General features: G+C 41.3%; 1 protein-coding gene across 5 annotated transcripts in view; it reads right to left on the bottom strand.

The window, feature by feature from the left end:
* b4galt5 (UDP-Gal:betaGlcNAc beta 1,4- galactosyltransferase, polypeptide 5) overlaps positions 1-14,793 on the bottom strand; it is a 61,032-nt gene that overhangs the window by 16,876 nt on the left and 29,363 nt on the right. For 2 of the 5 annotated variants that reach the window (XM_061754418.1, XM_061754707.1), the window contains 8 exons: positions 13,429-13,545; positions 13,212-13,325; positions 11,432-11,559; positions 10,719-10,835; positions 10,393-10,580; positions 10,180-10,302; positions 9,718-9,819; positions 2,944-7,979 (listed from right to left, as the gene is read on the bottom strand). In XM_061754418.1, the coding sequence (XP_061610402.1) occupies positions 7,832-7,979; positions 9,718-9,819; positions 10,180-10,302; positions 10,393-10,580; positions 10,719-10,835; positions 11,432-11,559; positions 13,212-13,325; positions 13,429-13,545 (1,037 nt within the window). In that variant the 3' untranslated portion in view covers positions 2,944-7,831. The other 3 variants (XR_009785529.1, XM_061754588.1, XM_061754503.1) reach the window with 2 other exon arrangements.

Raw genomic sequence — 14,793 nt, 5'->3', positions numbered from 1 at the left:
ACTGAACTGTACTTAGGCAGTGATTTCTTACCCCTGGAGGAACCAGTGTACCATCAGTGGTAGTCGTACTAGACTTTGAGAATCACTGCTGTAGTTCATTTTAAGTTCATCCTCGAATTTCCCCCGAAAGCCAAATGTGCCTCCAACGTTTGGAGTTTTTCCAAAAGGAGTTGTTTGGTTTCACTGGGTTAGGAAATGCCCAAAAGAACAATGCTGCCATAGGCAGTCTGCTAGCAGGCGTGGCTCTATTTTTGTCTAAATGGCGCTTGTCAGCTTTTGCACTTTTGAACTCATATGAAAGTATAAGCACACAGAGTTAATCGTAAGATAGGACAAATAAAGCCTCGCAAAAACAGGACAGTGAGATGGCGTCAGGGAGATATAAAAAAATAATAAAAAAATAAATAAAAAAGTAAATGGATGAAAGAGGCTTTGACAGCAGTTGTATAGGGAGGAAGCCAGCTGAGAGCGCAGCTCGTTGAGGAGGAACACTGGGGCTGATAGGCAGAGACGTGACAAGGGCAGGCCGGCCAGAAGAGTCAAGGATGGACACAGACGGGCACGTCAAGCAAGATGAAGACGAAGCGCATGTGTTTACAAGCGAAAGAAGGTCAGAGTCACAACAAAGCTGTGAAGTTTTACATGTTGCTGCCTCCTAATACACGAGGCGATGTTAAAGGTGTCACTAGATGCGCTGTACAGGACAACTCTGTCCTATTTGTGACCAGGGGAAAACCAAAGAGAGATACATAGCTGCATTGGAGAAATATTAAACGTTCAATGTGTACAACGAAAAATCTTCGTGTTTGGGCAAGGCTGACGACTCGGAGTCATGAATCCGTAAATCGTGACATGAAATGGAATGTCGTCGATCAAGAAGTAACCTGCCTGAGGAACAAAGAAGTGGACCTGATTAAAAACAAACATCCTAGCCGTCTTACTAGAATAGTAAAACTGAATTTGGGAACTCACCTCTAGCTCGCTCAGTTGACTTTAAAGTCCGCTTTCACGCTGTCTCCAGGATATTTTCTAGGGTTTTCTCTTTTTTTTTAGTTCCAGATTTTTCCATAAAAAACATAGTCCCAAAACCACCACCCATTCCCTCGTGTGTCCTCTTCTATGTTCCGTCTTGTGTTTCCCAGTTGATGCTACGTTACTTCGTTTTTGTTAGATCACGCGAGATTTCTGTCTTGGGAGGACTAGATTCCAGATCGGTGGTGGAACTGAATCTTTGTGCGTGTGGAGCACTCCACACACAGTACGATCAAAAGTGTTAAATGGCAGATTTTTTATCTTCATGTGTGAAGTCTTTAACAGGTATCTTAAAATAAAAAAAAATTAATAATCCTTATTTGTACCAGGCCAACTATATCCAGATTCTTTGACATCGATTACCACTCATTTCATTAATTTGCAAAATCCTTGAAAGCCTGAAGCAAATTGCCCTCACAAATAATAATAATAATATGAAGCCCAACATGTCACACATACCAGGAATTGCCACTGCTTCGGTGTGCAGGGAAATGCTTACCCGAGTTACCAGATCAGCCTTGGCAGTGGTCTGTTCTGTACTGTACTATTTATTTCTGGTCATTATGGCATTGCGAGAGAAACAAATTGAATAGTGGCCGAAGACTTTTGCACAGTTCTGGTCTGTAGTATCTATTGATGTTTTGTGCTCGTGTGGCATGTACATGGGCAATGTTGTCCATTTGCTTTCAACACATGTCTGTTGCAAGCACACACACACACAAATTTTCCTGTAAGGCACTGTTTGTGATTTAACCGGATACGAGCGAATGCGCCCTTCAGTGCATGATGTCAGCGCTTCATATGGAAGGTACACACAGTGCTACAAATTGTCACAAGCTAAAGGGCATTTGTGTGTGTGCGTGTGCTTGTTGTGCAGCACTGAGGCCATGTTTGGAGGAGGGACAGACAAGCATGTGCCCTCACAAACTAACGGCAGAGGAGGCACGGGTGAAGAGAGACGGTGATCCTATTCTGCACAACTGAAGGCCACAAATCCAGTTGTTTTTATTCTGATTGCTGACGTAGATTCTAGTCTAAGGCTCTCTGTAGGGAGACGTGCAATGGATCAGACGCACAGGCGACGGCGGCGCTTTCAGTGACATCAAAGCGATCGAGTGGCACGGCACTTGAGGGGCTGCATGCGGATGCATTATTAACAGAGGTCTGGATGTGTGTGAATGAGCAGGCTTGTGTTGTATACATATCGATATAAACACACTTGTCAAGATGAGTCTTGAGATGTGAAGAGCTGCCCTGTGTGTGTGTGTGCGTGTCCGTGGTGTTAGCATACTAAATGCTTTTGTTTCGAAAACGCCATGAATGTGGATACACCAGCCACTCTGCATCAATCTTGTGCCCGCACTGGACCATTCTGGCAAACATGAACTTTCCAACGACTGGGTTCTATGAGAGTGGAGAGCGAGAGAAGTGAGATAGTTGTGGAAATATTCTGTGCTGCGTGTTTTCTTAACGGTGGCCCACAAGAGGTCCAGTCTCAGTAGCAGAGTAAATAATTCTGTTTGGGTTTTCAAGAAGGAACACGTGCCATCATTGTTGCTCCGCAGGCTTGTAGCTTTCAGAGTACTAGAAAATCAAGTTAGATTCCCAACAAGGCTATTTTAGAGTAGCAACCAAACTCAAGTCGATTTTATCACTGGCTAAGATTAACAATCCAGCCCTTATACACTGGAATGTCATGCTCGAACTTGGGCTACAGGCTGGCCTGTGATTTCTTAAAACACCGACATCAACTCTTCAGTGGCCATCCAGCGTACACGCTAACAATCGCAGTACAACATAACCACAATATTATTATGAATATTTAAAAAATGGAGCCAAACCCACATTGGGCTGCTTGGCCATTGCCAGTAAATGGCGAGCGGCGCGCAACAGAAACACGGACACAGAGACTGCATCTTTACAAGTTTTTTTTTATTGGTGTACTTTTGACAATAACAATGATGGTATAAAAGAAAATCCCCATCATACAAATTTCAATAATCAAAAGATAAATATGCCAATACACAAACAGATCCACATAAGGCTGACATCAAGTTTTGACAAGTGGCTTAGGCTTAGCGTGACTCTAACTCAAGGAGCATGCCCCTCTTTACAATCCGGGACAATATAATGTCAATAATTTATTCATTAATAATTTAGTGGAGTCTGTTTTCTTGTCTTTATTGGTTCACATTGGTTCATAGAAAATAAATCGATGCAGATTTTGGAGCAGATTGCGTTGCTGGTTTGGGTGCCAGTATTTTTGTCGCATTTTAAAGCACACGGTGTTTTTGGCAGACGCCTCGCTGCCCACTCATCTACACCCCAACTGCTGTCACCCTCGAAGACGTCGCAAGCAGAAAAAAAAAAATAATTAAAAATATAAAAGAAAAAAAAAAAAGACACCGGCCCTGATACGCAGGCAGGTGCCCACTTCTGCCATGATGCATCTCGTCGATATCAACATCTTAAGAGTGTGGAGGCCACTTGAAAGCAGAACGCATCTGCAAATGTGAGAGGAATCAAAATTTGGGGGGGGAGCGAGGACATAGTCATTTTCTTTTGTTTAAAAAATGCTGTGCTGGGAAGCAGTGATGTAAAAACATTGATGTCGCTGTGTAAGCTTCACTTAAATGGCACCCGTACCAGCCAAACCCACTCCAAATCCTTGTTCTTTATGCTACCATCTGTAGTAAATTTAAGACCTTATAGATTTTTCTAAAACACTACACACAACAATATTTACAATGATCTATGACTTGATATGCACTTATTGAATTTAAATATTTTTGCTTGTAAAAAAAATAAAAATAAAAATAAAACGGAAATAAAAATTTTGAGTGAAAAACACTGCAATAAATTAAGAAGCTTTTAAGGCTGCCAGTTTTGTCAGATGCCCAAGTATGGTTCCTTCATTTAAACCAGCATAGAATGGATCAGAACAGGTGAGGTTATGGTACCATGAGCAGCAGGCTTCGGTCTGGACTGAGACCATTTACAATATATATATATATATATATATATATATATATATATATATATATATATATATATATATATATATATATATATTAAAAAAGAGGTACATGACTGGCCAGCATGCTCCTACCGCCAACTGAAAACAATCAATTTCCTGCTTTGGACAAAAGCATGAGAGTTCAGACTGATTTAGAGTTTAAAAGCCAGTCTAGCTGTCATGGGGGGAAAAAAACCCCAAACATGTTTATATCATCAGCAGGCGGATGAAGCTGCTTGTTCTACATTGTGGAAGATAAAGCCCAATACTGACTATATGACCAATCGGGTCTCTTCCTATAGCGAGCAATATCAGTGTCAAATCTTCATGTGAATGCTCCTAACAACCATTTGGCTCTTTCTACATGTCCATTGAGCTTTTAATTTAAAGCAATGATAAAGTAAAAGATATACAGTGTATCATGTAAATGTCAAGAAAAAAAAAGAACCTGCTGAGTTTGCTCACTACCAGGCTCCTATAAATCATTATCAGTGCAGGAAAAGAAAACTACGAAAACCGCAACTCTAGAAATAGTGCAGTTGCACCTCTGAAGGGTTTTACCATTTCACTCAAACACGCATGGAGAAGCTTTGATGTTTTACACAAATACTGGGACTATCCATGACTGCCACTGAGCACTTCTTTAGCGCTTGGTTAAGACGTGCTTTGACTTTGGCCATTTAGTTCCTGGAATTGATGCAGGTTCTTCTGATTTTGTAAGTTGTATGTGACGCGTTCAACAGAGGCCAAGGTGTATTGTATTCCATAATGCAAGCTTATATTAACAACCCTCCCGGTTTGCTCTGCAACAATCAGGGAACATCTGTGCTGTCGTAAGTCAGACCTTCAAAATAAAAGCGAGGAGTATAATAACAGTTTTACCACATTTTCTTAACTGCCACACTCAATAAACAAGCACAAAATAGTTTGAGTGTGACTGCTAAATAAGCCACCACAGGGTCAAATAAAGTGTGACGTAACTGTTAATATACTGTTGTGCTTTTATTTTGAATGCCATATTTTTGACAGGATGCTACGCTGAGTGTTGCCAAGCAGACCGGGAGACTTGTTAAATAAAAGCTTGCATTGTGGAATACGCAATGATGTCTGTTGATCCTTTTTTTACGCAGCACAAGATGAATATCTGAGTGCCAGACATTTGCTAAAGAAAGCCAGAAACTCCCCTCCTTGCGGTTTACGCCATCAAGCATCTTCAATAAAGGTAAAAGTGATGATAAATGTCCATTTATCCACTCCATTAGTTATTTATATGTATTTAACAGTTTTTGTACATAATGCTGTAGTTAATCCACAGTTTTTTTGTTGTAAATACCTTTGGATGGCTGGAATGAATTAATTGGATTTACATTATTTCCTATGGTAAATATTGCTTTGGTTTTTGTATAATTCGATTTTAGTCAGACTTTGTGGATTTATTAAATAAACCTGAGGTTCCATTCTACTGCCAAATAGTCCCCCCATTCACTTGTAGATGTAGGTAGATTTGTTGATGTGAGACAGTTGGATAGGGATGATTATACTGTTGGTACTGGTTGCCACGAGTGCTTGGAATTAGTTGGAATAAGCACATTGGACACTTGTGAGGAAGAAGCTTTCAAATAGGTCAGCGCCACTGATTATATTACTTTGTTTAAATGGAGGTGCTCACTGAAAGACATGGACAGCTAACACTTAATTTGCTTTCTTGCTCTTCCTGCGGTTGTCACACAAAATGGCGTCCTCAGACGTGTCTGCTGAGCAGATTAACACACACCATCTTAAACGGGTCCCGGTCTATTTCATCAGACCTCGCATCTGCATGAAATAAAGCAGCTCCCAGGTTTGAACACAGGATCCGAACCTCACAACCCCACACAAATACACACGACTACGCGATTCAGTGCATCTAACACAGCCTGTCATACGTCACGTCATTATTAGAAATTAGAAAAACAAAAACTGGAACAATTATAGAAAATAATCCATATGAGATCAAATAAATAAAAAGAGGTCCAGCCTCACTGTGGGAACAAAAGTAATTCACCCCCCTCCCCCTCACAAAAGAAAAACATACATCTAAAAAGCATACAAGGCGATTTATGTGAAATGGAGTAGCTTTGTGACTAGAGGACAGACAGTGAACAGGATGTCTGTATTATATATATTTTGTATTCAAGGACCCAAATATTTCGGTTGAGATGGTAAATGTAAAGCACACATAAATCAAAGAAGGGCAATTATTTGACTGCTGTGTGCTTGCAGAGCATCCGTTAGTTTTTAATGCACAATGTTGGACTGCACGCCACTCGACAAAACAACCTGACAGGGTTGACAATCGATGGTATGGAAGCTGAGGCCTAAATATTATGGTCAGCGAGAAAGAGAGTTTAGCTTTAAAATAATATTACTAAAGGCAGGCATTTATATATTGTTAAAGAGATTTACAGCAGGCGGGTTTGGAGGGGCTCACATTTTCAAACACTATGCAATCTGACAAATAACAAATCTAAAGCTTCTGTAAACACCATCTGGATAGCGACAGCAATCAAGTATCTCTACCTCCAGTTCACTCGTATGAAAACAGAGGCGATCGCACATTTAAAAAAACAAACAAAAAAAAAAAGGGTCTGTGATTACACACTGCAAACAAAGTGGGGTCTGAAGTCAATCCTGCCACTCTGACTCTGATGACACGACAACATGATCCATACAAGCCGTTTGCATAGGCTCTCCCTCGCTAACATACTCACAGACAGGCACGGGGCCATGCAGAGGTTCTGAGAAGACATTGTTCTTCGTTGGGTGGCATGTTGACTCAGGCAAAGGTGCGTCGAACGCAACATTTACATACGCACTCGTTCCCTCTCTGTAGTCCAATGCGAGCATATGCTAGCACCTGTGCTATTGCATCTGTATCGTGAGGCAGGCAGGTCCTAAAGTCGTCTCTGTGATATAACAGCTTATTGCTAACATGATGAGCAACACTCTCTCCCACCCGTAGCCGCTCGCTGGCAGCCACGTGCAACCAAAGCAACAACGCAAACAGAAAATATCACAGTCTTCAAATGGGATGTTCACAAGGTAAAATAAAGATGTAAGAAATTAGCACGGTATTGATAAACTCTAAATTTAGCGTAAACTAGCTCACATATAGATGATTGAAAACACTCTTCATAGTTCTTTTCATTTGTAGATTTTGGCATACCTTTTGCAGAACCAGCTGCAAGCTTCTATGCGGTAAAAGTTGTGTGTGTGTGTGTGTGTGTGTACATGCAAATGTTTTCACAGGACTACTGCATTCCTGTAAGAAGTGCAAAAGCAAAATAAGAGACCACGTCATCACCTTTTAAGTCAAACTGCTGCGCGCGTGCAAGACTGGCGTGTCTCGCGGCCTATTTTATAGAACTAATGTAAACTGAAGTGCAGGGATGAGTTAATCGCAGACTCAATGAAGGAAATTAATGACTTGATGGGTGCTGAAGGCCAAAATGGTGCAAAAGGCATGTGGACACTGAAGACTAGATAATCCCAGATGAGTGGAGTGGTGACTGTGGCACAAACAAGTGCAGCATTTATCCCTATTTTCTTGTATGATTTAGCCAACACGCATATTTTGAGTCTCCTTTTTTTTCTTTTTTCTTTTTTTCTTTTTGCATACCCACAAAAGAAATAAAGCACAAATAAAATAAAAAGCTTTTCAGCAGTGCCGCAACTGGTGAGATATGGCTGATGTCCCAGAGGACTTTTGATTCCCAGGTGGTTCTCAGTCCAGCTATGCCTACATCAGTAGTCGGCTACAGGTGCAAGATTTCTGCTCAAGCTGACCGTGACGTTGGTGTAGAGAGGCCTCGTGGACACTAGGGGGGAGTAGTTTAAGTTGTTCAGACCATCCACTTTCTGCCTCTCCTTTGAGTGGCGGAGAAGACTATACCTGCGAGGGCAATCAGACAATTCATTAGCTTTGTTGTTTTGCCATAGATATTTGTTCAACTATGAGAGTGGTGCCTTGAGATACGAGCGACCTGGCTTACGAGGTTTTCGAGATACGAACCGTCGTTTGGACGATTTTTTTGTTTTGACTTGCAAACAAAAATGTTACCTATAAGCACTGTACTGTGGCAGCGAAGTCAACTCACTTCAGACTATTGAGTAGTTTGGTAGAAAGTGGACAAACTTAGCTTACTAAAGTCTGCTTAGCTTAATACTAACCATAGAGGGGCTAACAAACAGCAACACAAACCTCTGCATCAACACAGGTAGACAGACAATAACAACACTCACAGGCAAACGTTCTTTATCCTCCGCAAAAAAGCGACTAATATTAGTGCGGTTTACCGAGTCACTCACAGCAGCTTTGAAACTCTTCTTCTGTTTTTTTCTGTATTACTATTATACTGCTCCCCGGTGGCCAAGTTGCACACACCAGAAGGAGCTGCAATGAATTAGTCATGATGCACAAACTGTGTAATTCTTTACATTCTATTTAATGATGATTACAGACTGGCATAGAGAATGGAGAACCGACTGGAACCGGGACTAATATTCCGGTGCTCCCGGAATCGTTCAAATGAAAACATTTCGGTTCCCAGTTTTGATGCCTCCAGTCTGCCGAACCTGAAGAAGAAAGTGGTGAAAAGCAATGAAGAAGAACGCACACGAAGACGTGCTTGTGCTCAACGGCAGCGGCGAACAAAAGTGTGCCTTAACTATGACCAGTCAACTCAGCGCGACACTTGGATTAAGATTATATGTTGCCAAGGAGACTTTCACGATGTGTAGAAGTCTGACGTGCTCCCTCCCGCGCCGAGCCTCAAAGGTCAAAACTAGCAATTTTGCATCACAATGAATTGGGACAAAATTCACAAAAACATTGTCTCACAGTATCACAAACACTAACCTTGTGTCTAATCTGTGGGTAGGTAAAATAATAAACATTTTATAGAGCATTTGGTTCAATTCATTACTCTTTTCCTTGAGTCTCGTTTTACTTTCGTTTTTACCGGTGGTGTTTCAAGCAATTTTTCGCGCTAAAATGCCGAGTTCTGGTGTCTACCCTTCAAAATAAAAGGTTACATGCTTAAAGCAGGAAGTCAAGTTGAAATCTGCACATATGAACCATTTGACGTGATAAAACAGTCGCAAATAACTATTTTAACAATGCTATATTTAACTTTTAGCCGAAACAATAATTAATGAATATTAGGTCAATTGGGTTAGTTCCACACACATTGCATTTTAGTTCCTAGGTTTGATATTGATACTGGTTATAAAGAACACCCGAGTCAAATGTTCATTTTAGTTTATGCTGCAGGCTGCAAAGAAAATGGATGTTCATTATTTTGGACAAAAATAATAATAAAAAAAAAAAATAGGCTTTACTTCAACTTGTATCTCAAGGTACCACTGCATTTGTAGTGTTAAAAGCGTAAATTGATGAATAAAATGACATTTACACAGAATTTTATGCAATGAACGCAACCTGAAATTGAGGACTGTCCCTGAGCGGTTTTCAAGGATGTCACATGCAAAGTCTTTAAACAAGTTTGAATTCCCTTCAAGTCACGGGTGGGGCTTTTCATGTGACCGGCTCACATGAGTCTAAGCTTCATTCCAATCGCAGAGAGTGCAAGTCCACGTGTGACTTGAGTTTTGCATGCAGTGGCACTGACCTGCCCAGGAACTGGACTTCTCCGCGATGGTGGTGTGCAATGGACATGTAGCGCCCCAGCTCTCCCTGTGGTCTGCTTACGGTGTAATTGGCGTACAGCACCCTACAAACAGATTTTGTGCTCATTGGTGCATGAAGTCTAGTCTGTTCCGTTGGTGACACTAAATGCCGTATGTTCATAGCCTGGCAGGCTATGCGCTTGGCCTGGAACATGATATGGACATACAAGTACAGTACTCTATTAAATCGGTAATAAAAGAGTGTGTGTGTATACCAAGTGCCGCATGTGCACACTGCACAGCTTCATGCGATCAAAGCAGGTGGAAAGATAAAGCTGTGTGACAAAAAGTGAATGGAAGCAATCTCTTGGACATACTTCATGTCATATTGACAGCTTGCCCGCAGTTGTGCTGTTTGATAGGACAAAATCTGAGTATGTACGTGTTTGTGTCTGTATTCTCACCTGTTCCAAAGGTCATCGTCCTCTCCTCCCCAGCCCCAGAACGCATTAGGAAATCCATTAATCTTATTGAACTGTCCCACTCTTAGGCCGCTGACACCGCCAAAGAACTCATTATACGGAAGCCTGGGAGGAATAATTAGACGTATATTAAATGAATATTAGGCATGAACTACACTTACTACAGACCCACATTGAGGCAGTAGCAGGACTCACATGTACGAGTACTTGTCAAGCTTGACCGCAAAGTGTCTGGGCATGTCTGTGCAGCCGTAGTAGTTCCTGTCGTTCTCCATGAGGTGGTCTACATCATGGAAGACCAGGCAGTCCCAGTCCAGATCCTTGATGGCCTCCTTGTAGCCCACGTTAAACAACATGGCTCGGTTAAATGGCTCTGTGCCGGCCTGGACAGGAGATTTGATATATTTAAGTGACGAAGAAACATATGTGTCCAATCATTGTGTGTGTGTGCAGGGGGGGGGTCACTTTCAATGCTTGCTGGTTACAAAGGTGAAACTGGCAATAGCTAATAGTGTGAATACCTGCTCTATGACATAAATGCCAAACTGGAGCCGCTGTTTCTGTAGCACTGGCACCAGATGTCTCAGGAGGATTGGCAAGTGCTCGTGTCGGTTCCTGAACGGGACTAAGATTGCCACCTAAGGCGACAAAAGGTAGTAAAAGAGACATGATCTGACAGGCATGTGCACTTGGAATAGAGGAAAGAAAACAAAAGTTGAAATCTCATTTGTGCAATGACATCTGACATTCAGTCGGGTGAAGCGGGGCACTCAATGTCAGTTGAAAGGTGTGTTGTTGTTTTTACACCAGAGTTGCAGCTATTCAAAACCGTATTTTGAGCTGCCTTTGAAAGTGATTGTAAAGCGCACAAAAGTCAAAGGAACAACAAAGCATACGCAGAGAGACTATTGTTAGTTGCGATGGGGAAGCGTGGTCTATAGTAAAGCGAATATAAAGATTTGTTTGTCAGCGCAGACTCTCGGGGCAAATGAATGCATGAGACAGACAGTTGGCATGCATGACTGTTGGGTTCATCAATGAAAAAATCTTCTTAGAGAACCAGAACAGTCCAGTTGCCATCGATTCAATGCCCTGAGAATACAATAACCTGGATAACTGAGAATATTCACAGGCATCCCCTTTCCTAGCATTTCTAGAGTTCAGATTTCCAATATCATACTGACAAAATCAAGCGTGTGCTCATCAAGGGCCGACTATTTAATGCATGCATTACCTTCCAGCGAGGTAAACAGTCTTTAGGCTTCCAGTGGCCTCCTGGGGCTAGAGTAGACTCTTCCTGCAGGAGTGATCTCTCCACATCCTCCAGTGACACTTCACTCATATTCACCTCCAACCTACCCTCTGTGTTTGCAGGAAAAATAACAACAACAAAAACACGGTTTGTGTAATATAAAACAGTGGGAAGAAAATGACAAAAAGCAATCTGTGTTAATGATTACAAAACGTGGGTGGAGAACGAGCACGTAGGAGTGGAAAAAGAGCAACGCGAGTGAAACGCTTTAACAGTTGAGCAATCAGGACCATAATTAGGCACATTAACTTATTCTGTGCAATGACTCAACATTTGTATAAATAATCACTCAAAGCTGAAATTAAAATGCCACAATCTCAAACCAATAGGAGAACATAATATCTGTGTACCAGAGTTTTTTTTTTTTTTCTTTTCTTTTGAAAGACTGGTTACGTTTACACTGCAAAGTATAATACCAAATTCAGATTTTTTTGGGTTAAATCTGATCTTTTTATGTAGTCAGTCTGTACGATATAACCCTCTATTGTTTATGACGTTATTTTGATATGTGGGGTATTGTGTTAGCCCTGTTGCGACCCTAATGTCACCTTTGAGACGGTAACACAACAAAAGTCGCTTTTCTATTATGTTTGTGCCTCATGACCAGTCCAGCCATTCTTAATCCAATTGATACACTAGTGTAACCGTTGGATTGAGCGCGACTTAATTAGCCATGACTGGAGAGTTGGGAGCGGGGATGACGTGCTAAAAAGTGTGAGTTACGTTGGTCATTTGTGAGGGCAATAAACGGAGTCTGTTCGCTGTCCATATGTAATGGATGCCAGCTCACGCTGTAAAAAAGTTACGTTAGTCCAACCTCAGTAGTGTCAGCTGGTGGGTTAGCAGCCCGGGCTCTTAACCTGCTGGTTAGACGACTCCTCTCAACCAGAGGGATAGTGGCTGACCAACACCCTTGAATATGTGCTCCAAAGTAGAATGAGCTCATACGTTTTTGTGTGACAAGAGTCACTTCAGCCCTACACTTCAGATATTAAGCTAACATTGTATGAACAATAAATGGTTAATGTAACTTTGGCAACACTACTACATCACCCGCAAATACTCGTTAATGGCACTGATCGAAGAGCTTTTATGTAAACAACTTTATATATTATTATGTTCACAACAACAATGTACATTGCTTGAAAATGTGTTGTACTATTAGATTTTTTGGAATGGTATTTTTCCATTGACTAGCTGTTGTATTTTATTCATCTTATATCCATTTATTCTTTTTTTAATACTAAATGTGTTTTACGAATCAAAAAAGATCAGACAAAATTTCCATTCATTTCAAGGTAAACTTCATATTTGAAAAATATTTTGTTATTGGAATATAAAATATTTTGTCCATATTGCACAGCACTAAGCAGAAACATCTTTTGTATTATCATAGCTTATGACATATAATGATAATGACATCAATAATATTATATCATTTGTATATTTCATTCCCTCAACAAATGAGAATCGATAAGCGACTCGATAAGCAGTATCGATGATAGAATTGGAATCGCTTAATTCTTTTCGTTTCCCATCCCTACTCTTGTAACACAAATTCACAACCCAACTAACACCACAGAGTATTAAAAATATGTTTATGGATGAAAGCAGGACTTGGGCATATTATACGTGGCAACACAAGAGAATTTGGACAACAAATGTTTGAGGGGGGAAGAAAAAATAAAAAATAAATACTCACTCATGGAGGGTAGCTTGTCAGGGCAAACTTGTGAAGGGAGGTACGTGAAGCCCTCAGGGAGGTATGCAGTGGGAGGAGAATCACTTTCGCTCATGTTGAAGTCATAAGAGTAATCTGGAAACAGGCACTCTTATCAGTTCATATCTTGTAAGCTATTATTTGTGCATGAGCCACCCACTCCTGATGGGCCTCAGTGTAGCAAGATTTCGTGTTTTACCTGTGCCATTGCTGTAGGCACCTCTCACCACCTGCTCCAGGACCTGAGCACCGATATTCTTCACATTTTCTCTGATCTGGATCCCTCGGGCTTGGACCATGAACACATACTCATTCACTGTGAAAAGAGACGGAGAGGGACTTTAAGGTTCTGGTTCCAGTTCAAGTGTTTTGTCCTAGCAGATTCAAAGATGTAAAAGCACTCAATAGTCCATCAACGCTTAAGTCTGACAGCTTGGTGACATTTCATTCCTCACATTCTTACTCTGTGTTAAACAGAGCAGCACCAACATTACCATGAACCTAGAGAATAAAAAGGCTAGTGTAATATCCGCCCTCCAGTCGATCGAAAACTGCCCCTGAAATGGTTTTCTGCCTTGGTGACTCACTGGGGGGGGGGGGGGGGGGGAATTTCCTGACAACACATCCAGGCTTTCATACCAAAGAAGTCAACAACTGGAATGTTAATGAGTGACGAAGAGGGCAGGGGGGCACGAGATGGAGGAAACTCAACCCCAACCAGAACAAAATGATGAACTTAAATTGAGCGGTTGGTTCCTCTCCATAATGGAAGGTAATCGCAATGTGCGCCCTTGTTAGGCGACACAAATTCATCAACTGACCGCGAGTCACAGATGAGGAGTTGTTTTGGGGGAAAAACAAGAACTAGCAGGATAAAGGTACATCAGATGTTTGCAGTTGTAGCAGTTCATGGAATGCTAGATAGGGATCATTTATCATAAGTTTATGACAATATTGTATTCACGCAGACACACTGACAGACTGATTGGGCAAGTGTTAGCAAAGAACACATATTTTTGATAGTTAAGCGAATACCGGAACAATGAGGTCAGGGAAGTGGCTGAAAAGGCAGAAAGTCTCAGAGGTGAATTCACAAGCAGTGAATCCTTTACAAAGAGGGGAGTTAAAGGACACCTCCCTTGACCCTATTACAGGTTCATCATATTGTTTTGAAGTAACAACAATGATTATGTTAATGTTACTGGAACGTCACTTGACTGTCAGTGAAAATAATCGTGGAAAATTGTTCAAGTCCAAAGGCACAGCAAAGTGATCACTTTTTTTTTTTGTCTCTGGTTTTCTGAATCTCAATAATCAGCTCAACAGGATCCCACGGAAAAAGTGACGATGGGGGACAAGACCTTTTGTCCACAGCTCCTTGAATAATATTTTGATGTCTACATTTGTTCTTTAAATAGGAACAACCTGCTAGCACAACGCGCTGCTACAGTTGAATTGCTTCCTCTGTGAACCTGCAACTCAGCACAATTCCTCTACCACTAATCCAGACCAAGCAATCCCAACATGATGCACACCCCTCGATGAATGCACGTCCATGTGTTTG

This window comes from Phyllopteryx taeniolatus, chromosome 1 (assembly GCF_024500385.1).
Source record: "Phyllopteryx taeniolatus isolate TA_2022b chromosome 1, UOR_Ptae_1.2, whole genome shotgun sequence".
Classification (NCBI taxonomy): Eukaryota; Metazoa; Chordata; class Actinopteri; order Syngnathiformes; family Syngnathidae; genus Phyllopteryx; species Phyllopteryx taeniolatus.
Note: the sequence above shows the minus strand (reverse complement) of the source record. Positions and strands in the feature narration are given on the sequence as shown.